The sequence below is a fragment of the Varanus komodoensis genome, unplaced genomic scaffold (genome assembly GCF_004798865.1).
Source record: "Varanus komodoensis strain SLA01 unplaced genomic scaffold, ASM479886v1 scaffold6_1, whole genome shotgun sequence".
Lineage (NCBI taxonomy): Eukaryota > Metazoa > Chordata > Lepidosauria > Squamata > Varanidae > Varanus > Varanus komodoensis.
Genome location: NW_025336345.1, coordinates 6428197 through 6451546, shown reverse-complemented (window position 1 = coordinate 6451546; position 23350 = coordinate 6428197). Strand labels below are relative to the sequence as shown.

General features: G+C 46.2%; 2 protein-coding genes across 2 annotated transcripts in view; both read right to left on the bottom strand.

Annotated features, from left to right (window-relative positions):
- LMAN2 (lectin, mannose binding 2) overlaps positions 1-4547 on the bottom strand; it is an 8849-nt gene extending 4302 nt beyond the window's left edge. The window contains 5 exon segments of the mRNA XM_044450952.1: positions 2401-2518; positions 2654-2772; positions 3377-3622; positions 3625-3708; positions 4523-4547. Coding sequence (XP_044306887.1) covers positions 2401-2518; positions 2654-2772; positions 3377-3622; positions 3625-3708; positions 4523-4547 — 592 coding nt within the window.
- Positions 4548-6596: 2049 nt separating this feature from the next.
- Positions 6597-11322, bottom strand: LOC123034004 (ADP-ribosylation factor-like protein 3). Its single transcript, XM_044451010.1, has 6 exons — positions 11305-11322; positions 10512-10655; positions 7814-7930; positions 7370-7420; positions 6790-6975; positions 6597-6644 (listed from the first exon to the last, which is right to left on the bottom strand). Exons 1-6 carry the CDS (start codon positions 11320-11322, stop codon positions 6597-6599), a joined length of 564 nt encoding a protein of 187 aa, XP_044306945.1.
- Between the last annotated feature and the right edge of the window lie 12028 nt (positions 11323-23350).

The window sequence follows — 23350 nt, the reverse complement described above, 5'->3', positions numbered from 1 at the left end:
GGTAGCAACTAAAACCATCCCAAAGAAAAAGAAATGCAAGAAAGCAAAATGGCTGTCTGAGGAAGCTTTACAAATAGCTGAGGAAAGAAGGGAAGCAAAAGGCAAGGGAGAAAGGAAAAGATACACCCAATTGAATGCAGAATTCCAGAGAATAGCTAGAAGAGATAAGAATGCCTTCTTAAATGAACAGTGCAAAGAAATAGAAGAAAACAATAGAATAGGGAGGACCAGAGATCTCATCAAGAAAATTGGAGATATAAAGGGAACATGCAAAGACGGGCATGATAAAGGACCAAGAGATTAAGAAGAGGTGGCAAGATTACACAGAAGAACTATACAAGAAAGAGCTTAACATCCCTGATAACAAGGATGGGTTGGTCACTGACCTTGACCAAGACATCCTGGAATGTGAAGTCAAATGGGCTTTAGGAAGTCTGAGCAACAACAAAGCTAGTGGAGGTGACAGTATTCCAGCTGAGCTGTTCAAAATCTTAAAAGATGACATAGTGAAAGTGCTACACTCAATATGCCAGCAAATTTGGAAAACTCAACAGTGGCCACAGGATTGGAAAAGGTCCGTTTACATGCCGATCCCAAAGAATGTTCAAAATACCGCACCATTGCACTCATTTCACATGCCAGCAAAGTTATGTTCAAAATCCTACAAGCTAGATTCAAGCAGTATGTGGACTGAGAACTACCAGAAATACAGGCAGGATTTTGAAGAGGCAGAGGAACTTGAGATCAAATTGCCAACATACGCTGGATCATAGAGAAAGCTAGGGAGTTCCAGAAAAACATCTGCTCCACTGACTCTGCTAAAGCCTTTGATTGTGTGGATCACAACAAATTGTGGCAAGTTCTTAAAGAGATGGGAGTACCAGACCATCTTATTTGTCTCTTGCGAAATCTATATGCAGGTCAAGAAGCAACAGTGAGAACTGGACACGGAATCACTGATTGGTTCAAAATTGAGAAAGAAGTTTGGCAAGGCTACATACTATTGCCCTGCCTATTTAACATATGCAGAGCACATCATGAGAAAGGCGGGGCTAGATGAATCACCAGTTGGAATTAAGATTGCTGGGAGAAATATCAACAACCTCAGATATGCACATGATACCACTCTAATGGCAGAAAGTGAAGAGGAACTAAAGAGCCTCTTGATGCAGGTGAAGAAGGAGTGCAAAAGTTGGCTTGAAACTCAACATTAAGAAAACTAAGATCATGGCATCCAGTCCTATCACTTCCTGGCAAATAGATGAGGAAGAAATGGAGGTAGTGACAGATTTTATTTTCCGGGGCTCCAAGATCACTGCAGACAGGAACTGCAGCCAAGAAATTAAAAGACGCTTGCTTCTGGGGAGGAAAGCTATGGCAAATCTAGACAGCATGCTAAAAAGCAGAGACATCACTCTGCCAACAAAAGTGCATATAGTCAAGGCTATGGTTTTCCCAGTTGCAATGTATGGCTGTGAAAGTTGGACCATAAGGAAGGCTGAGAGCCAAAGAATTGAGGCCTTTGAATTGTGGTGCTGGAGGAGACCCCTGCGAGTCCCTTGGACTGCAAGGCAATTAAACTGATCAGTCAGAGGAGATCAACCCTGACTGCTCTTCAGAAGGCCAGATACTGAAGATGAAACTCTAATACTTTGGCTACCTAATGAGAAGGAAGGTCTCCCTGGAGAAGAGCCTAATGCTGGGAACTATTGACGGCAAAAGAAGAAAGGGAAGGCAGAGAATGAGATGGCTGGATGGAGTCACTGAAGCAGTCTGCGTGAGCTAAAGTGGACTCCGGGGGATGGTTGAGGACAGGAAAGCCTGGAGGAATGTTGTCTATGGGGTCACGAAGGGTTGGACACAACTTCACAACTAACAACAACAAGGTCTGTTGCATGTCCTCTAGCAATAACTAGCTGGTGCATGACTGAAAATTCCAAAAGGAGAAGGCAGTTTTGTCTATGCAATGTTTGGAACAGTTTTAGTACAGTTCTCAGTGAGAGGGTAACCAATGTCTGGACTGCCATACTACAGTTAGGGCTCACATCCTTGAATGATTCTTCATACAAAAAAATCGATACAGTCAACATATCTGCAATTCTTCATACATATATTTGGGAGTTAGATCCAGTAGAATTTCCTTCTGAGTAAACAAGCATGGATTTCTAGAATGATGGCTGTGTTATTTGCTGCAGCAAATACAAGCAAATACTGTGGCACCTTAAGGTCATACAATTTTTTTACTGATTTCTACTTTCATGGCCTTTGACACTTTATGCCAGAATAAATGTGTTAGTTTTTAAGGTATTACATGACTCTTTGTTGCTTATGCATAGGACTGGGCTGTCTGTCAATGCATCATGCTGGTTTTTAATCCTGACTATTAAATGATCTCAGTACCTGCAGTAAGGCGCTCCCGAGTGTACCACAGTGCAAATCCATCCCCATGCAGATTCTTCTTCCCTATTCCATGTATCTTGAAGTGAACATGGAGCTCCCAATCCTTTAGAAAGCAGGGCTGGAAGACATAATATTGCCCTAAGCACTTTGGGAAATTATTTTCAAAATGCTTTAGCAGGGATTATTCACTTTTCTAACTAATCACAGCGTGTCTCATTTCAGTACCTTTTCCCCCTACTGAAATCACACTCACCACTCGGTTCCAGATAGAGCCCTCCTTGCTGCGCTCATCAGGGGTCAATCGAACATACTGGCTAGTCAGCATGGTGCTCCCTTGAAAATCCCAGAGGGGCATTGAACTGGAGCCAACCCCTAAAACACAGGAGATACCATGGAAATTATAAATTACAGATAGATGTACACTTTATTAGAGAACATTTGATGCTACAAACTAGAATACCGAGAGTGAAACAGTGTACTGAAACTAGGTTTGCCACCACTTTGAAAAGATGGTGGAAAATTGTGTTCTTTCTCTTGCTTCTTCTGTTACTATTCTCTAGAAATATTACTACAGAATAGTAATCAACAAATAGTAAACATCAAATAAAATTGGTGGGAATAACCCCATTAGGTTTTATCAACCAGTTAGGTGGGACCTTCTTCTGAATATCTGTGTTTTATACAAAGGAAAGCCTCCTGTCTCTGACTTCCAGAATGAAGGGGCTGTCCTGGACTCAGGGAGGCTTGTTGAGTTTTTCTTGCCAGGTATCCGTGGGAAACTGTGCGCGCCTAACTTAGAAGGTGCTATCCCACGGCGCTTTGGTTTTCCTCTCGACTTCCTAAAACGAAAAGGCCAATCCCTCCCTCGCCCAACAACGCTCGGAGACAGGCAGGCTCCGAAGGGCTCCAGAGAAAAAGACACGGAGGAGAAAGGGGATGGATCAGCGGACTGCACGCCCCTGCCCACTCCACGCACCCTGGTAAGGCTTGATGAGCGAATGCTCCCGTTTTAAGTGCTCGCTGTTGCCATCTGTGAGCTCTGCGGCTCCTCGTGGCGCGATCGCGGCCAGAAGAAGCTGAAGCAGCAGCAAGGGCGACTGCACCATCCCTGCCGCCAGCCCTCGCAGGCTCCGCGCGGATCTGCCGCTGCCTCCACCTCCGCCTCCCGGCCCTACTCGCAATCTACTCCCTCCTGCCTTTGGCCTTCCTGCTTCCGGGAGACTCTTAGCCCGGAAGCAAACAGCAAGGAAACTGAAACCAGAAGGGCGTCTCTATAGCCGACCGAGCTCCATGGCCGAAGCTCCTCCTCTGAGGGCCGTGGAGATAGAAAAGGTGAAGAGCAACGCACGCCCCCAGAATTAAGGGTGCAGTTTAGGCTTGACGTGTCTGCACGCGAGTGGCTGGAGTCAGCGCCTGCTATAATCCTTCCAGCTCAAGCGCGCTTTTCCCCCCATCTCCCACCCCCGCAATGATACGTTACATGCACCGGTTGTGTGTCATAAGCTTCTTTTTCTCGGCATTTCCACCCCCTTTTCTCTGTCTGCGATTGGAAGGTGTTAGGAGTCGACTACATAACATGAATGTTGTAAGCATTCTGTCAGTCCGACCTTAGTAAATTGAGTTATAATGCTAGACTACAGTGCAGAAATTTTAGAGGCAATTTCTAAGTTGGCCTGGGCGGGGCAACCTTATATTTGCTGTAGTGTGGTTATATTTTTTTTAAATCTATATTCTGTATTTTTAAATTTGTATTTCCAATTATGAAGAGAAAAAAAGTGTCATTACATCAACTGAAACTCCCTCTGTCCTATTCATATTCAGCCTGAAAAGAGAAGGAAAGAAAACACCCCCAGAAATCCAAAATGCTGTTCAAATGACAGATACACAGCCTATTTTTCATTTCTCCCTTTCTCAGAAATCATTGAGATGTTATTCAATTTACTTCTACATAATGATACTAATGGTTGTGCTATTAGATTATTTTTTCCTATTTTCAACATTCATAAGACACATGCTTTATATACATTCAAGTGCTAATATTTTAATGTTTGTAATATTACCCCCACAATTTTTGTGTGTATTGGGGAGGCAGACTCCATGTTCCTGGAAGAAAGCTCGCTACTGTGTCCTTCTGTGACCACCCCCATCCCCCCCCAAAAAAAAACCCTACCATAAATGATGTGCAAATTTTAGAGCTTGTCTATTGATTGAAACAGAAAATGTGCACAGGCCAGGACCATATTCCACTTAAGCACTCTATACAGAAAATGTTGTTTACTGCATTGCATACTGCACTAGCCACATTCACAAAAATCAGAACTTCTTGCAGTTTGATCCTATTCATTAGAGATGGGGAGCATATGATTTTCCAGATGATGTTGGACTGCAGTTTTCATCATTTCTCACCATTGGCTAAGCTGACTTGAGTTGATAGAACTTGCAGTACAGCAACATCGATGGTTCCTTGCAGAACTTATATAGTGTTGTTACTCACAAAAATTAAGCAATGCTTACACCTAGTATAGCTTCACGTGTGAGTTTAGCTTGTTTAAAGAAAATCCTGTTTTCCCTGCAATTGTACCTTGAATTAATAGCTTTCTGTCTCTTTTTAAAACAGCTGATTAGTTGTTCCTTGCTTGACTGTAGATAGAACATTCCTGAATTGCCTTTAATTACTTTCTGTCCCCTTAAGAAGCTTTTCCTGATTTCCTTTTTTCCAACCAGAGCAACTGTTCATTTCTTTTTCATTCTCAAAATTTCAAAATATATATTTAATTTCAAGGAGAAATTACTAATTAAAGCCTTGTCCAGCAAATGATACCTAATTAAAGGCCAAATCAGAAATACTCTGACATGAAATAAACAAGAGCAACTAACTTGTGACTTTGAAATGGGCAAGGAAGCATCTGCTAGCCCTGAATGACATCAACAGCTGTATTTTTTTGTTGTAAATGATGGAGAATCTGCTTTGAGAAAAGATGGGAGGGCAGTACAGAAAACATTGAAGTACAATGGGTCAGTACCATTGCCTGGGTGCACCATAAAAACAGAGTTAACAAATTTTGTACTTTCAGAAAAAGTGTTAGTATGGAACAGCCATGGCCTCTCATTTAATCCTTGCATTCTGGTGTTGAAATCCACTCCAATGGAGAAGGAAGATGATCAGCCCAGATTTCACACATTTTTACCCACCCACTCAGAAATTAATACCAGATTAGAGCCTACAGGCCACTTTACTTAAACAAAACTCCCCTGTTGTAGTCCCACCTCAGGATAATCCTTGGTGGTGGGAATTCCTAGATTAGCAAGAGTGTACACAGTTTTATGAGGTGTACATAAAACTCCCCCCACCCCCCACATCACTATTGAATAGAAAGACTTTGGCAGTGTGGGGCTTTCATTTACCAATCCTGAGCAGTGGGCAGTGTAACTCTGTCAGCTGCAAGGAGTACATGAATGGGACACACTTGTATCTGACAATTTCAAGGATTCATGAATTTTCTGTAGCAGTTCCTCTGGATCAGTTACACAGCAGAGGATATCAAGCTCAGAATGAAATATTTTCCCTGGATATCTTGCCTTCCAATTTGTTTCCTCTTGAATTTTCTGCTCAGTTAGTAATGCAGGAAATTGCATAATTATTCTACATTAGACAGCTTTCATTGTCATTACTTTAATTTGCCATTGATAAATGGAAAAGGGAAGAAATTAAAATTACAGGGACTGGAAGCCTTAGAATGCATTTCTGGAGTTCAGTAATGGCTGTGAAAGTGTAGCTACTGCATGCAGCAAATTTTAAAGCAAAGGGCACTCTGTGCAGATGTTAATGGGTGAACATGTGCACTCAGGGTGTTTACAGAGTCAACACATAGCATGTGTCCAATGGCAATGTTCATTTTATGTTCGATGTTTGCACTGGGATTTTCAGTGCTTCTTGCAAGAACTTTGTCATGATTACAACTGCTATATTATTTCAAAATTCTGGCCTTGTTTCTTCATTTCAGGTAGGGGGGAAATGTTGTTCATTGATCAAATCAGCCATTTAAGAAAACTCAGGGCGTTATACCAGAGAACCTTCCTTTCTTGATCTGGATTCTTGGGTGAAGTCCTGATGGTGCATTATGCCTTTTGTACTTCTAGTCTGTAGCCTCTGGGGAGTCTGTAGAAATGAAACTCCCATTCTGTATTCTGTGCTGTCACTTTTTCCGACTTGTGATCTGACTGCAAATCCAGTTCATACCATCCTAGAAAGGCGAGACAGACAATAAGCAACAAACAACTCTTAATGTTTGTCAGCACCAAACCGCTCAATTTGTGACTGTTGTCGCTGAAATATCCTTACACCTGGTCACATCCTCTTCGCTCTCACGTACACTCACCCCTTCATACCTGAACTCCTTCACCAGAAAGTGCTGAGCAGGCTTGGATTTGCCATGGCCGGTCTCGATATGTGTGAAGGTTCAGCCCTTCAGCAATCTCTGCAGCAGGGGACGCTGTTGCTAGATCCTGTTTGTTAGCAAACACCAACAAAGGGACGCCAGTGAGGGTTTCCTCTTCCACTAGTTCTGACAACTCCTGTCAAAAACCCAGAGAACCCAATTAATTACGAGTTCATCAGAAGAAGTTAGATCAGGACCCATCCCCACGAATTTATGTTACCAACTATGGATGTGACCTTGGAGCACAAATTCTCTGGCAGCCGAGAACTTGTCTGTGAAGTTCTGTGCTCAGCAAAATGATGCACATTAAACTATGAAAAGTTGGCAGTTGTGAGGTTGACACCAAGCTGGTACTCTGGACACTTGGTTCCACTTTTAGGCTCGGCTGTTATTGATCATTTTTCACCCCATTTTGTATCCATTCCCTGACATAGAGTGCAATACGTTCAGATTGCTGAACAAACATTCCTCAGTAGCTCTTCCTGAAGGATGGAGTTGTGGAACTAGAAGGCAAGTGCCATTCATCCTACCTGTCCAGTTTCTTCAAAGCGCTTCTGGTCAGCACTGTCAATGACATAGATCTGTAACCATAAAAAGAGAGTATCACCAATTGCCCACCGCTATCCCTTTGGCTGTCAACTTCTCTTACCAGCCCCTGTTGATAGACAAACAATTCCTGAAGCCTAAAATTCGTTGGCCCTTTAGGATATGGCTCCTTTAAGGCTTGTTATTTGTTTTATGAAACAGAAAATCCAAATCCACACACACACACATCCCATAGCTGTAGAATGCTAAAAATAAAATAAATAACCATTTGCTATCCCTACAGGGTACGCCTCTTATGTACCATCTGAGCCAGGTTAGCTAAAATTGCTGAAGAATAGGGCTGGCCATACCCTAAACTTTCACTGTCCACTGCTTCCTGCAGCCATGTTACAGCACAGATAGTTTTGGGGGCTGGGCCCCATACTCACCAATGTGTCTGTACTGCCCAGATACTTCTTCCAGTAGGCCCGAATGGCTCGCTGGCCACCTATGTCCCAAACATTAAGCTTAAAACCATGAGAGTGGACACTCTTGATGTTGAATCCCTATGAAAGGGAAACAGAAGGGGGACAGAAGAACCATTGCATGATCTTACGGATTGTTTGTAAGCTGGAGGCCTAATGAAGCGCAGAGATGAAACCAACAACAACCTGTGAGGAAGATTAAAACCTCACCAGTTTTGTGGAAGTCGCCACTATTTCTCAATTCATACAACACTGACAAACTCTCAGTCTTTTTGCCAGTGAATGGGGAGTTACAGGTTATTTTTTCTGTCTGTGGCATGAATGTATTCAGCAGGCCTAAAAGTGAGATCCCAACACATTTCTAAAGGTCTTTAAATGGAAAGCTCTTCCAGCTGGATTGGCATGGCTATAGGCAATAGAGAAGGGGGATTTGTGATATAATCCAGTACACGTTTACTGAGAAATATATGCCACTAATTTCAATGGGCCTTCCAAGGGCAATCCTATGCATGGCCACTCGGAAGCAAGTCTTATTGCATTTGATGGAATTTATTCTGAATTACATATCCCTGTGTATTTTTAGACAGAAAAGAGTTCTCATATTCCTAGCTGCCCCAGCCAGCTATGCTGGGTAAACACACATATATGCCTTAAGGTACAATGCAATGCATGTTTGGAAAGGGGGGAAAAAAGACTTGCACTTTTCATATGCCCCAGAATGCTGGAAATTGTAAGACTTTTTTTCTGCCTAAACATGCATAGGATTGCACCCTTAGGCTCAAATTGCATGTTGGGTGGAATATAAGAGTACCCTGAACTCTTGCTTACATGAAGAAAAGCTGCTTTCCACAGTGGCAACTGACAGAGAAATGCTTGGGGTGGAACCTTCTTTATATATGCATGTGCGCTCGTGCTTGTGTGTGTGCACCCCGCCCCCCTCAGCGCAATCAGCAGCAGCTTTCCCTGATCTAACCATACAGACAATCAATATATTGTTTAAATCGACATGTGTGTATATATAATTTAGACCTTAGTTTGAACATTCAGGATTTGAATGACATATGTACAAATGTGTGTGATAGACCCCCTGAAGCTCTCTGACAGCTACTGCTTCAATGACCTGGAAGAGAGGGTGACAAGTCTGCTAATCAAATTTACTAAAATGGGGGCAGCGGCTGTAACTGAGGAGCAGGTACTCCAGATCCAGAAGGATCTGGACAGACTATGGAAGTGGGCTGGGGACAACAGGATGGCGTTCAAGGTGCAAGGTCTTGCACTTGGGGCAAGAAATGGGTGTCATAAGTACAGGTTAGGGGACAAGTGGCTGGAGAACAGCACTTGTGGAAAGGGGCTCAGGGTGCTGGTCAACTGCAGGCTAAACATGAGTCAGCAGTGTGATGCAATGGTCAAGAGGGCAAATGCCACTCTTGGTTGCATAGCCAGAAGCGTGGCTTCTAGCTCAAGAGAGGTATTACTGCTACTCTATACGACTCTGGTGCAGCCGCAGCTGGAATATTGTGTTCAGTTCTGGGCCCCTCATTACATAGCAAGGTTGGAATCAGTGCAGTGAAGGGCCAGAAGGATAGTGGCTGGTTTGCAGGGAAAGCCATATGAGGAGAGACTGAAGGAGCTGGGTCATTTCAGCCTGGAGGAGACTCAGAGGGGAGCTGTTAGTGACATACGGGTATGTGAGGAGGTGTCACGCAGAGGTGGGTCATGACCGTTTTTTCCCCTGCGGAAGAGGGGCATTCCAATGGAGCAAAGCTCAGGAAACCAAGATTCAAGGTGGATGCCAGGAAGTACTTCCTGATGGTTAGGACCCCTAGGGCCTGGAATGGGCTCCCGCAGGAGCTGGCTGAAGCTCCATATGTGAGGGTGTTCAAGGATAGGTGGGACATGCAAAAAGTAGGCATGTTATGAGTGCAGCCGGCAGGAGTCAGGGGTCAGACTAGATGGCCCAGGAGACCCTTCTGACCTACTCTGTTTCTATGTTTCTATGCTTCTGAACAAGAATTTCAGGAGAGAATGAAGATGTGCATTTGGGAAGTGGTGCCATGATACTAATGCCCCCCTTTCCTCTGCTGCAAATTATAGTGAATGGTCTCTATGTACTGTAGTTTGATCCTATGATACCTTCAGGGCTGGCCCTGCTATGAAGCAAAGTGAAGCAGTTGCCACAGGCAGCAGATTCTCGCTGTTCTAAAGCAGCTGCAGATCATTTGTTATCTACCTTGTTACTGCTGTTGCCAAAGGCAGGAAGACGAGCTTTTGGAGTTTTCTGCCTAATGCACCAAATAGCTTGACTGACTGCTTGGCTAGGTGAGCAATCAAATGTCTTGGACTCGATGCTGAGGACTCAGAGGAGCAATGTTTGTCTGAAATCTGTCAGGTTACCTCCCCCATACCAATTGCCTAGCTACAAGCTTGCCACAATTTCTACTGACATTTTGATGTCCAAGGAGCTGCTGTGAGCATGTTCTGAAGGTATGTCTCTTTTCGGCTCCAGGGGAGTTGAGGGTGGGTGTAAGCAGAACGGGGAGGGTTAGGATCAGGCTTGCCAATCTACTTATTTAAGACTTGGTGTAACTAGTTATCCAGTTCAGCCTCGTCACAAGATCCATCCATACTCTTTGGTACTGACCATCTTTGCTACGGTCCTCACCTGCGTGGGGGTGATGGTGCTGACCTCTTCTGATGCCAGACACTTGAGCAAAGTGGTCTTTCCAGCATTGTCCAGCCCTAGCAGGACAATTCGCAACTCCTGCTCTTCAGAGCCTTTGAGCTTTTGGATGACTGAAAGAAGCCCCTGTGGAACGAAAAGGGAAGTGTAATGGCTGGAGACTGTATCCTTATTTGTGCTCCAGAACCGAACAAAATGACAAGGCTAGGCCTAGTGAGGCAGTAAAGGATATTTCTGTGCTTGCTGTACCAGCACCAAGGGCTCACCTCTCATCAATTTCTGTTGCTGTGACTACACTTTCTTTGGGCAGGGACCACTCTCTGTTATCCTGCCCTCCATTCCTGGCAGCCAGCTGTGGCCAGCATTGCTCCTGCAGCCAGAACAATACCACCCTCACACAGGAGGGATCAACAGGCCCTGGGAGAGCTGCAGGCTTTGCAGATACACATTGAATCTTTGGGTGGGTGGAAACCCGTGGAGCAACTCCCAAAACAGCCCAATGAGGACTGTGCGTGTTTAGCCAGCACAAACGGCCAATGAGTGGGGAAGGGGAAGCCAGGTGGGAGGGAGAATGGAGCGGAGTGTTGTGGCAGAAGGTATGGCAACACACCGCACTGTAACGCTTCGTTACAGGCCCCACTTGTTGCAGATACTGAGCAGTCTCTGAAGCCACTTCTGGGGCAGCAGGTTGGCAGTAGATCTTGCCACAGAGTGGGGACAAAGGGTCACTCTGGGAATGAAGCCCCTTCCCCTCCCAGGGCCAGAATGTACTCACCTTCTGCACTTCGCCCATGGTCAAGCTGTCTACATCCTTCGCAGAGCCAACTGTGGAAGTCCTGCTGGCGGCAAAGTCCCTGCTGCGTGACTGACATGCCAGGCACCAGCAGGCAGAAGGAAGGGGATTATGGCTCCAGAATTAGCTTGTGTTTCTCCATTTATCCAGGGTGTTCTGTAATACCCTAGGTAAATCCCCCCTGCCAGCTGTCATCCTGGCTTGACCCAGTCTGGTCCTTCCTACGGAAGAAAGGTGCCATGTCTGCCCAGCCAAAGTTAATCACATACCTGGGTTGGCCTCTCCCTCCCTGCATGGTTGAGGGGGGGATTGTGTCCATTCAGGAGACCTGATGGTCAGACTGGTTGGTTGTGGTTCCACAAAGAAGGGGTCAGGAGACAATTTGGCTTGAATTTAAATTCAGTAAATTTGCAGGATTTTCTGCCAGTGGGGTCAATCCCAGCAATAGATGTTTTTCTCTTGCTTATGAGACCTATTTCAAGGTTTTATAAGGCTCCTTTGCTTGGAAGGAGCACTCCCATGTCTTATAGTACTAATCTAGTTGAACAGCTCCTAGACAGAGTGAAAAATTAAAGGGTGAACCTACTGTAGTTCTAACAGTAGGAAATGAATGGCATTTCAGTTTCCTACAGCCTTTTTTTTTTTTTTGGCTGGGGGAGGTGACATATTGCACATCCAGCCTCACTCCATGCATGTCTGAATTGCTTAACTTTATGAAATTCAACATATATTTAACACATTTACTGGGCATCTTGTTTGTAAGCACAGTCATTAAACTGAACTAGTCTTGGGGTCTTGCAGCTCAACAGGGTGCAACAGCCAGAACAGTCAGTGGGAACCAAGAGTGCAAATGGCACTGAATTACTGAAGGTGGCGCCTAAGCAGCCCCTGAAGAGCCCGAAAAGCATCTTCCTGGACTGACTGGATGGGGAGCAAAATGGCAGATTCCATTCACTGCAAATGTAAAGTGATGGACATCAGGGCTATTTAAATTATCATCATCCTGGTTTCACCTTTTCACTGATGGAATCTGCACTTACTGTGCCTGTCCAGGAAAGATACCTTGTTTCTGACGAACACTGAGGTCATCACAGTTTAATATGTATTGCACCAAATGACCAGAATGACGGGAGAGCTTATTGTTTAAAAAGGTCAGTCCCTTTACCACAAAGATAAACGCTGTAGGATAATTCAAAAACTGCTTTGGTCTGCAGATATATATACATTTTGGCCCTTTATTCAGTTTATTGGTTGGACTCTCTTTTGAACTTTCACATAAATAAGGAAGTGGGAACTGGTAACTAACTTCAGCATTTTGGATAGCACAATGAAAACATTGACTTAATAGGTAGCAACAGCAGAAAAACCCAAATTCCACACTAGGGATGATTAGGAAAAGGACTGAAAATAAAATGTCCATTCTCATAAAGTCTTTATATAACTCTGTGGTGCAGCCTTATTTGGAATATGGTTGATGGTTGCTCAGTCTCAAAAAGGATATTGTGGAGCTGGGAAAGGTGAAGAAAAAAATAAAAGCAGCCCCAAAGATTAAGGGCCTGGAGTATGTTTTGTACGTGGAAAATGTAAAGGGTTGGATGCTTTTTTGTTTAAAACTCAACATCAACTAAAGGGGAGCATAGCAGAAGCTTATAAAAGTATGCATAGCTTCACAAAGTCCATGTTTCTTGTTCATAATACTAGAACTTGAGATCTTCCAGTAATTGATTGCAGCAGGTGCAAAACACATAAAAATAAGCATTTCACATAATGCATCATGAACTTATGACATTCATTGCCACACATTGTAGTTATGTCAATTGGTTGATGAGACAATAAAAGATGATATCAGTCAAATTAGTGACAGAGAGGGGTCTATCAAGAGCTGTTAACCCTGATAGATAAGCAGTATCTTCTTCTTCAGAGATCTTGTTTTCCCAAGGGACAGTCGCTGAATGTGGGGTGTGAAAGCAATGAGAGAAACTGAGAAGAGGCACCGCTGCTACTTTCATGCTCTGCTTCTGGGCTTCCTGTAAGTCTCTTATTGGCCACAGTTGGAGATAAGATGTTCTAGATGATGATCCTTTGGTCTGACCCAGCACAGCTCTTTTCAAATTCTTCAGTGTCTCCTTACAGTAGAGATGTGTAATGTGTGATTCTTCAGATGTTGTTGGACTACACTTTTCATGACCATTGACCTCTATCCATTGGCCATTCTGGCTGGGGACAATAGGAGTTGGAGTTCCAACATCTGGAGGGCCACACAAATTCCCAGTCTCTGCTCTATGGCAGTGCTGTAGGTTAGGAATGAGAAAGTGGTCGGGAATATTTTTATCATCCCCCGCAGCTGGGCTGCACTTCTGCTGCTCTAAAGAATTCTGCTGCTCTAAAGCAGCAGCAAATGCTAAGTGACCACTTAGCTTGAAAACAAGCTATCTGGCCATGATAGAGTTCTGTAGGGGTTGCTGCAAACCTGCGGAAGGTTTGCAGTTGCAATTTTGATGACATGGCAGTGCCGGTGGGCTGCAGACTGCACTGGGGGAGCAGGAAGGCTTACAGGCAGTCCATATGTCATGTGTAGGCCACTGTCTGCTGCTGTAGTTAGTAAGAAAGGACTCCGTTTCTGGTGAGATAAGTCACAATTGTCTGCAGGCTTACAGGCAACAGATTCTTGGAAAACCCTGTTCATAAATCATTGACTATTAACAGGGGAGGACAGGACTCCTGTGCCTTTTCACACCACAAAAGAAAAACCAAGCCCAGTAGAACCCTTCTTATCTAAGCTGGAAACAGTTGCTATTTTTTTTAATATTGAATTTACATCTCACCTTTTTTTCTCTTGTGCTGAACTCAAGACAGCTCCATTTTAGCTTCACAACAGCAACCCTTTGAGATAGGTTAGGTTGAGATTGAGGGACTGGCCCAAAGTCACCCGATACACTTCATGGTAAAGTGGGGACCAGAATCTGGATCTCCCAGGTCCTCAGTCCAGCGCTCTAACCACTGTATCACACTGGCTGACATAGTTGTATTACATGGATATAAGGAAATATACTATGGTCAGTAGTAGTTATACATAAGTTTCAACAAAGGTAAGCCAAATATTTCTGTATTTATCCATGTGTAGGTGATGCCTAAATACCACCCATTCAGAGGTTGAAAGACTCAGTGTTCTTAGTCCACTGTGTTATTAACGATTACTGTTTTTTCGTTCAGTGTTATAATGTCACTCATTTAGCTGTCATTTTGGGTGCAGAAAATACATTAAATACCAAAATAATTAAAACATGTACATCCATAAAAGTTAAAGAATGTTTCAATGCAACTTTTATCCTTTTATAAGCTCCTTCCAAAAGGAGGCAGCTATTAGGCATTGCCAAAAAATATTGGTGAAGGAAGCATTAGCTGTCTCACACTTCCAACTTAGCCAAGCCTTTATTGAAGGGACATGGTAGCATCCAATATACACAGAACAGAAGCTTTGGTTCAACAAGATGTAACCTAAGCGCTAGTGACACTTCCTATAACATGTTATAGCAGCATTCCATTGATTAGGCAAAACAATAATTCACTAATTCTTGATGAAGATCCTGTGTCTTATCTTCAACTGACAGTAAGAATTTATGTAACCATATCGTAGAACAGTAAATCTGATCAGCATTAACAAAACTTCTAAAAGCAGAGAAGACTCTGAAGCAGCGAATGCTGCAGGGTTGAATGTGTACATTTGGTTATACCCCCACTGAGGGTGAGTTCTATTTGGCGCAAAGAATGGAAAAAGGAAGTTATAATCAACTCCCACTAGTGATCCAGTGTAAGAATCTGCTTATGCATCCAGGTCTGCCATATGAATGTTTTCTTACCTATTTTTAGATATGAGTTTCCCCATACAGTTAATTTAGCATGTGAAAATGGGTCAAACTGCAACTTTCTCATATTGCTGAAACTGCAGGAGGTATCCACTTCCATTTTATAGCGTGAAATGCTTCCTTAAGGTTGTATCCTGTCATGTCATTCTGCCTTCAGAGTTGGCCCACTAGTGGAACAAATTTCCCCCTTTCCCTGCACCCCTCCAGATCTGCTCTGGAGGACAGGGGAACCCTCAGGAGCAGATCTGGCCATATGTCTGGGGGAGTCCGCAGAAGGGAGGAAAAGATAGGGAATCCTGTCATGGGAGAAGAAGCCTTGTGTGACTGTATTTCTGTTCACACAATGGTTGGATCAGAACTTTAGCTGGCAGGAAAGGGTGCACAGATGGGGATTCACTGCAGAGCACTCTGGGAAATACAGAAGATGGAATGAGGCAAACCCAAGGCCATCTGCCACTGGCTACCTAATATGTTTTAAAACAATGTTAAGCCAAGACTTGTTGCCAGTTGGATCCATTTGTGTCTGGTTTTAAGCCTGGTTTTTTCCCACAGTAACTCTCAGCCACCATAATGGGTGACCATTGCCAGGAGAGAAACTGGACAAGTACGGCCTTGCTGGTTCTCCTCTTGATGGCTTTTTGGCCCATATCGATGTGGCATCCTTCTGGATATGTTGTGTCTGGATTGGGAGTTGAAGGCTATGCCTTCCAGTACATTCCTACCTGGGTTGTGGGTGATTTCAGAAGGAAATGTTGAAGACAAGTCCCTCTCAATTTCCTTGAGCATTTATGCAGTTGATCTCACAGGCTCAGCCCTGAGTCCCTGCACTTTTTGATAGCTATACGAAACTGCAAAGCAAGGTGTTATTCAGAGATTAAAAGTGAAGTGTCAGCCACATGGAGACAAGCCAGCTCTAGTTCTTTGTGTCACCTAACTCAGATGAAGCAGGAAGTCTAATTCATCTCTCTAACTTAATTCAGGAAATACTAAGCAGGAATTTACCACAGTAAGCAAATAAGTGCCAGCCAGCAAACTGGGGCTCGATATTGATGCGACTGAGACCCCATTAGTAGGTACTTCAGCTGCACCTGATTACTTGGCTGCATGGATATGTCATGTTCCTTGAGTACTCTACAAGCAGCTCTCTTAAGAACAGAAGCTCCCTAAAAGCCAGAGCACAGCCCTGAAGAGCAGTATGTAGTTCCCAAAGCAAGAACTCATTCATGCATGCATGCATACATGCATGCATGCATGCATTCATTCATTCATTCATTCATTCATTCAAAGCTTTTCTATTCCGTCCCCTACAGAACATCCCAGGACAGCTTGCAATAAATACAGTAAGTAGAATAAAACAAGCCCCACAGCCTAATTGTTGTGAGCTGGGCTGAGGTCAGGGGCAAAGCACTCACTCCACAAGCAGCATTCATGGCAGTGCTTTTCTCATGTCCAGCATGCAGGGTTGATCTACCCAGCGGGTGGACATTTGCAAACAGATATGTCATGAAATTGAATTCACTGAACAGCCACCAAATTATACAGTGGAAGAGACAGATCATCCATCACCATTCCAAATGAATTGAATAAGCATATTAACTAATGCAATCTAGCATAGCTATTCCTAATGATTCCTATTCCTAAGAATGAGTCATTACAATAGAAATGGGCATGCTAGCTGGAGGAAGAATTTAATCTTTTTTAACACGCAAAGCATGCACAGCAGACCCACAATGACGAATATGGTACGCCTGCCCCCAGAGGATACCCTGGATGGATCATTGTCCAGATTCTTTGTAACAAATGTATAAGCTGTTGTTTGTGCCATTGTTGTGCATCTGAAATGCATGGCCATTCGATGCAGGATGTTGTTTTAACTCTCTGGTGGGCCACACTGTTTCTGAGGATATGACTATACACTGCTTAATGCACAGATGACTCAATGATATGAACACGTTCAGAAAAGCTTCAGGCTGGCTGAGCGCACCTAATCACTGGCTGGTTTGGCCCTTTGAAGTTCTTGCATCCCTCCACCACCACCTCCGCATGTGCAGATTGTTCACCTCCTTGGTGCTGAAATCTAATTTAGTGCAGCAGGATATGGCCATAGGCAGACCTTGCAATTAATTATCATATCCACATTGGCTTTGTGTATTTGACATGCATGATCGTAGCACCTGTTGGATTTTCACAGAACATAGATTTTTATTGTGTGTATGGACTGTGAAAGCAGAGTGGGGGAAACAGGAAGGTAAACCACAGGGGGAAAGGGGGTGAACGGGAGGAGGGAGGGGACAGGAAGCTCTGTGGCACAGAAGCCTCGTCTTTGCCTACCCAAGGTCGCACCCAGATGTTTTCTAGCTCTGAGCATCTTGCCGTCATGGGTTGGGTGTCTTCACACTTTCCTGACTCACAGGAGTTGGAAACATAGGCTTCATTAATGCAGAAGAGGCTCCCCTCCAGTTCTAGGAAGCGGGCGGCATGAGAGTGAAGTCACCAGCAGACTTGGCCCGTGGGCTCTTCCTCTGGTGATAGGCCTTCCACATGCACACTGTGCCATCCAGTGAGACCGACACATACTACCAGGGAGCAAAGAGGGGCATCAGCCAGGATCCTTGCAGTACCAGCACCCCTCCTACGGGGGGCTCCCCTCTGGGACTGGGTATAGCCATATGGCACAGTGTTTACACACAATCCTCTTCCTGCCTGGCCTTCTGCCAGTGATGAGGCACAGGGTTACAAGCCAAGTGCCACTCTCCTAGTAAGCGAGTGGGATTCTCCAGAACATGGGGACTTGCATTACAGCAGGGAGCCAGGAGGCTGGTCCACATGAAACTCTTTCAATTGCTCAGTCACCTGGGTAGGAATCAGCCTGGCTAGGCAGGAAGAGTACAATGCAATGGACGCTGCCATGCTAGGGATGGCCCAGGCCCAGGCCCAGGCCCAGGCCCTTCCCCTGTCCTGCTGGCATGTCCAAACAGAGGATGTGCCCCAGAACTTTTAACAGTATCTCCAGGACCGTAGGATACACCTGTGGTTTAAGTAATAGACACACCTGCATTCTCACGGTCATTCTGCATGTGAACGGAGCAGGCAGCCCAGCATCCTCTGTGATACTGTCAAACTCCAGCCTCCCAGGATTATGGAAGTGGTAGTCCAGCACACTTGGAGGGCGCCAGGTTGGAGAAGCCTGCTATAGCAGCTCCTGGGGCACATTTTTAGATTGGAAGGCTAATTCTTGCCTGCCCCATGAAGGAGGGAGAAAAGCCTTGAATTCCCCGTTGCCAGTTTAGATGCAGGTCGGGGTGTGAATGGGCAGGTCTCTTTTCTCCGCAGGAGTTCATCTCTCCCTGATGTTAGTGGAGCCAGACAGATCATTAAAAAACCCACAAAATCATCTGTTCAGTCTGTTGGTTTTCTATTCCAGTGTCGTAGGTGATCATTTTGTCTCTTTCTGCTGCTGTTTCTGGCTCATTCAACAGGGTTAGATGTCCTTCTTCAGTTCAGACGTTCTTCGCCTGTACTGAAGCTGTGCAGGCTAAGGGGCTACTCAGGAGGAGGTGGACGTTGGCTACCCCAGATATGCCGCTGCCGCCGAAGGGAGGCTGGCACCCTCCCCTTGCTGGGATACACCCAAAGAAGACTCTGGTGGGGGTATGCCCTGCAGCGGAAGACGCTCCAGCACGACGGCAGCGCAACTGTCTCCTGCCATTTTAGGTTGCTCGGCTAATGACTATGTTGGGAGTGACCCTGAATGACTTGTGGAAGAAAGTGAAGTGTGTGCGTATAACATCCATATGGACACTCCTACCGGTTTGGAGGTGGAAGGAGTGCCGCTTTGACACACGGCATTCCTTTGCACAGGAAAAAGCATTGTATATGGCGACCATTCTTTGCCTGTGCTACTCCGCCCCACAAAGTGACACAACCGCCCCCCCCCCCCGAAGACTAGCACTGCTTCTGCCCGCACCCAGCCCCCTGCACAGTGTCCCGGCAGACACACGCCAGCAACAGCGCCACGTGGCTTGCCCGGGATGCCTCCCTGGAGCCCACCCGCTGCCCTTGCACCACTTCCACCTTGACTGAAGGGTGGGAAAGCTCCCAGTTCCCCCGGCCTGTTCACTCTCAGGGTGGCCCCCGGTCCCCCCTACCTGCTCCATTTCCGGCACATGGATGAGACCCTTGATGGTGTCTTGATGCCCTGCATAACTTTGCACCTGCGTCCCACAGCTTGGGTCATAAACCCTGTGAGAAGAAAAAGGCAGCACCAGGAATGCATCCGAAGCTGGCCCATCGTCTCAGCCCTCCCTCCCCCAGCTGCATCCCCCATGGCTACCTGATCGTATCGTGGACCCCAGCGACGATGCAGCCATTGAGCTGGTCAGTGCAAAGGCAGGTGATCCCTCTGGGGGCTCTCAGGTCCTGAACGCAGCGCCCACCATCTTCACTCTGCGTGAACCACACAGACAGCTGCTGCCACCCACACTGCTCCTATGGGAGACCCTCCAGTGGAGGCTTCAAGAAGCTGTTCTGCTGAGCCAGTCCACTGAGCCAGCTAACTCAGCATCATCAGCACTGACTGGCCATGGCTCTCCAGGCTTCCAAGCAAGATTCAGCTCCACCTGGAGCTGCTGGGGATCAAACGTGGGACCGTCAGCATGCAAGGCACAGCCGCTCGCACTGTGCTATGGGCCCTCCCAGCAACAACCTCTGCCTGGGCAGCAGAGTCCGCTCTGCAACAGAACTTTGCAAAATATCTACCTGAGCTACTGGTTTTCTAACTGTTCTGAGACAGGACTGTTTAATGTAGCTCAGAGAACAAATGAGTCCTTAAACATTTATTGGTCACAAATTCACCCCAGCTCTTCAGTGGCTCAGATTTTCCTGCCTCTCTTGCACATCCTGTGAAAGAAAGGGTGATGTCGCCATCTGATCTGGTGCCTACCCAGAGTCGAATGGAGCCATCTTCAGCACCGCTGACCCACACGTCTTCAAGTGGGTGCCAGACCAAGGCTACGACAGTGGCGTTGTGTCCACAAAGCTCAGCCAGGAGCACCAAGTCAGCACAGTGAGGATTGAAGGCACAGATGAAAACTCCACCAGTGCTAGAAGAGAAGGCAAATTTCCTCCTGCCAGGACCAGGAGGGAGTGGGCTGCGGAGGCAGGAATGGTACAGCCCTGGGCAAAACCAAAGGATCAGATGGGGGAGGGGGGCACCAATCAGGCGGGTCCCTGCAGGAGGGAGGTGCCTGGTGCTCCCCTGACAGGGAAATGGCTCGGGGCCATAGTCTTCCTCCCAGCTGGAGCTGGCAAACTCTACTGGAAGCATTCCACTTTCTCAGAGAGACAGAGCAGCACTGCAGTGTGCCTCATATTCAGCCAGCCCCTTGGTCCATCTAGCCCAGCACGGCTGGCACTGACTGGCAGCCAGGACAACCCAGGGTTTCAGGCAGGATCCTTTCCTAGACCTCACCTGGGATGCTGCTGAGCTATGGGCCCTACCTAAAGTCACACAGACCAACCGACCGACAGGCTCACCCACCTCTGTTCAGAGTAGGCTATATCCAGGATGGGCCCACCATCCCCAGGCAGGCAGGAAAAGGCATTTTGCAAGGAGCGGTTTTGGAGGTTCCAAAGGCACAGCTTTCCATCCCATCCCCCACTGAGCTAAAATAAAATAAAATAAAACAGCCCCAAGTGAGGTTCTGTTTCACCGTCATGCTCTGCCCCCCCCCCCTGCATATGCCCTCCTGCCCCCCCTCCCAACCCTGTTCACAGTATGTACCCTGAAGGCCCTTCCTGCAGCCACAGCCTGCCTGAGCACCACTTCTCCTGCTTTGCAGGGAACAGCTTTCTCTTTGAAAGGCAGGTCTGAGGTCAGTTTAATGGTAAGCATCCCCCAGGAAGAGAGAGCGAGCTCCATCGAAAATTAACTCCTGGACAGCAGAGTGAGCAGGCACCATTTTCACCATCTTCTGACCAGCGTGAGCAGAACTGAATTTCAGTCAAAATAAGAATTTCTGTCGTGGCATCTATGTCCAGAAGTTATCATATGCACCTTTAATGCAGATCTCTCTTTAGCCTGCTTGTTGGATGCTCTGTAAGATCCCCCTTATGGCCTCCCAGGTCTGTTCTCTTGCTCACTTACCAGATAGGGGAAGGTGGTGCTCGTGTCGTTGCCAGCCAAGGTGAGTGCCATCACCATACCTGTGTGCCCACACAGCACTGTTCTGCAGGTGAAGCCTGTTTAAGCAACACTGGCATGAGAGGCAGGTGCAGGGCAGAAAAGTGGAAAGGTGTGTGCGGGTTCTCCTGAAACACCCAGGAGACCCCCCTGAGAAGTATCTGAAATTATTTTTTAAAAAATCACAGCAGTAGAGCATGCTTGGCTACAGCAGCCTGCTTGTCCCTCAAAAAGAAGGCATTGGTACCAGAAAGGTGGATCTCAAAGGGGCACAGGAAGAAGCATTCGATGGTCTAACATGCTTGGAAGGTATTTTTCAGGGGCGCTTCGCTGGACAAAGCACTGTGGCCTATACCATGCTCTGGTGCACTTGGCCACAGGGCACGGCTGGGATCTGTGGTCGGCTGCCCCATGCAGTGAGCTGCTGAAATGCAGGGGGAAGCTTTTCAGCGAGATACATTCAGGCCCCAGACTGCCTTTGCCCACCCTGGCTGGCTTCGCCTCCTCTTGGGCAGCACTCTCGTGGCTGCTTTTGCTTTTGTTCACAAGCAAGGTCCTTGTTTTTACTATGGATGTCACCCTGAGGGGTGTGAGTACAGAGCAGCTCATCCATCCGTCAGTCCGTCAAGCAGGAAGAGGGCTTCCTGTGCCACCTGAGCATTACGGCACAGCATGTCCTTCCTGAGCTCTGGTGCGTTCCAACACTTTTGGCTGCCCTTTGGTTCTGCTTCCCACTTCAGCCTGACTGCTGGCTTGCCTATGGCTCTGGGTCATTTCAGCCTGCTGCCCATGGCCAGCCCTGGCAAGCACACAGTGTTGTCTCTTTCAGTGCTTCCAAGGAAGAATTTCTTTGGAAATCATTAAACCATTCATTTTCCTGCACCTCTGGGACTCCGTCTCTACCACCTCCCCCATTTAATCCAACGCTAAAGAACTGACCTCACCTGCTACAGAACAGCTGGAGGGATCCTGGGCTGTTTCATCTTGGAGACAGGCTGCTGCTGGTCTTCTGGCATCTTGCGCCACTGGAGGTGAGCACTGCTACAGCACGGCAGAAAAATATCCGTCAGTTTGACGGAGTATCCTGGGTCCCTGTGCATTAAGTCTGGTATCTGTAAGAACTGCCCTTTAGGCACCAGCCTTCCTCAAAGAGGTGCACACTGGACTACAACTCCCACCTTCCCCATCCAATGCAAATGATGGGTGTTGTTGTGCAACACCTTTAGGAAAAGTTGGATTATGTCGCAAATGAGCAAATCGACTTCCAAAATGCCTGTTCAACTGTAGTTCACTGGAAAAGGTAGGCCCCACAGAATTTCAGCACCTCTAGAAAAACCATGCAGTATCCAGCAAAAGTATCTCTCAGAATAACCACAGCAATTAGACTAGTTTCAGCAGTGCATAGTTGAGTTTTGCCTCATGCAGAGTCTGTAGTTTGTGCTTTAGGCGATTAGCATCTTTCTGCTACATATCCAAGGATGGGTGGAAGCCTCTCCATTTGCTGTGCTCTGCAAGATGGTCAGTGCCTTTCCCTAGGATAAATATCAGCCACTGCTCTTCTTTTGTAATTCAAGGTTACCAGTGTGGGACAGAGATTTTCCATGCCCAAACCAGTGGCCTGGTCTGAAAATGGACCAGGCAATCAAGTTGTTCTGCTCCATAGCTCAGGCTACTGCTTTCTAAGTTGCTTTAGTTGAGAATGATATGTAGTTGGCCGATGTGGCATGGGTCATTCCTTCCTAGCAGTTTACCACTATGTGGTTTCTACTTCCTTCTTGCACTCTTGGAAAGAAGGTTGGACTATGGATTTGCTCTCACCTGGGCAGGGCCTTCCGCACCTGGAACCAAGTTCTCAAACTCCCAGAGATAAATGTTCCCATCAGTTGCCGACACCACCAGAATATCCAGCTGTTCAGCAAAAAGGGCCCTGCCAAAATCCCAGGAATCTGTTAGAAAGGCAATAGACCCCTTGCACCATCAG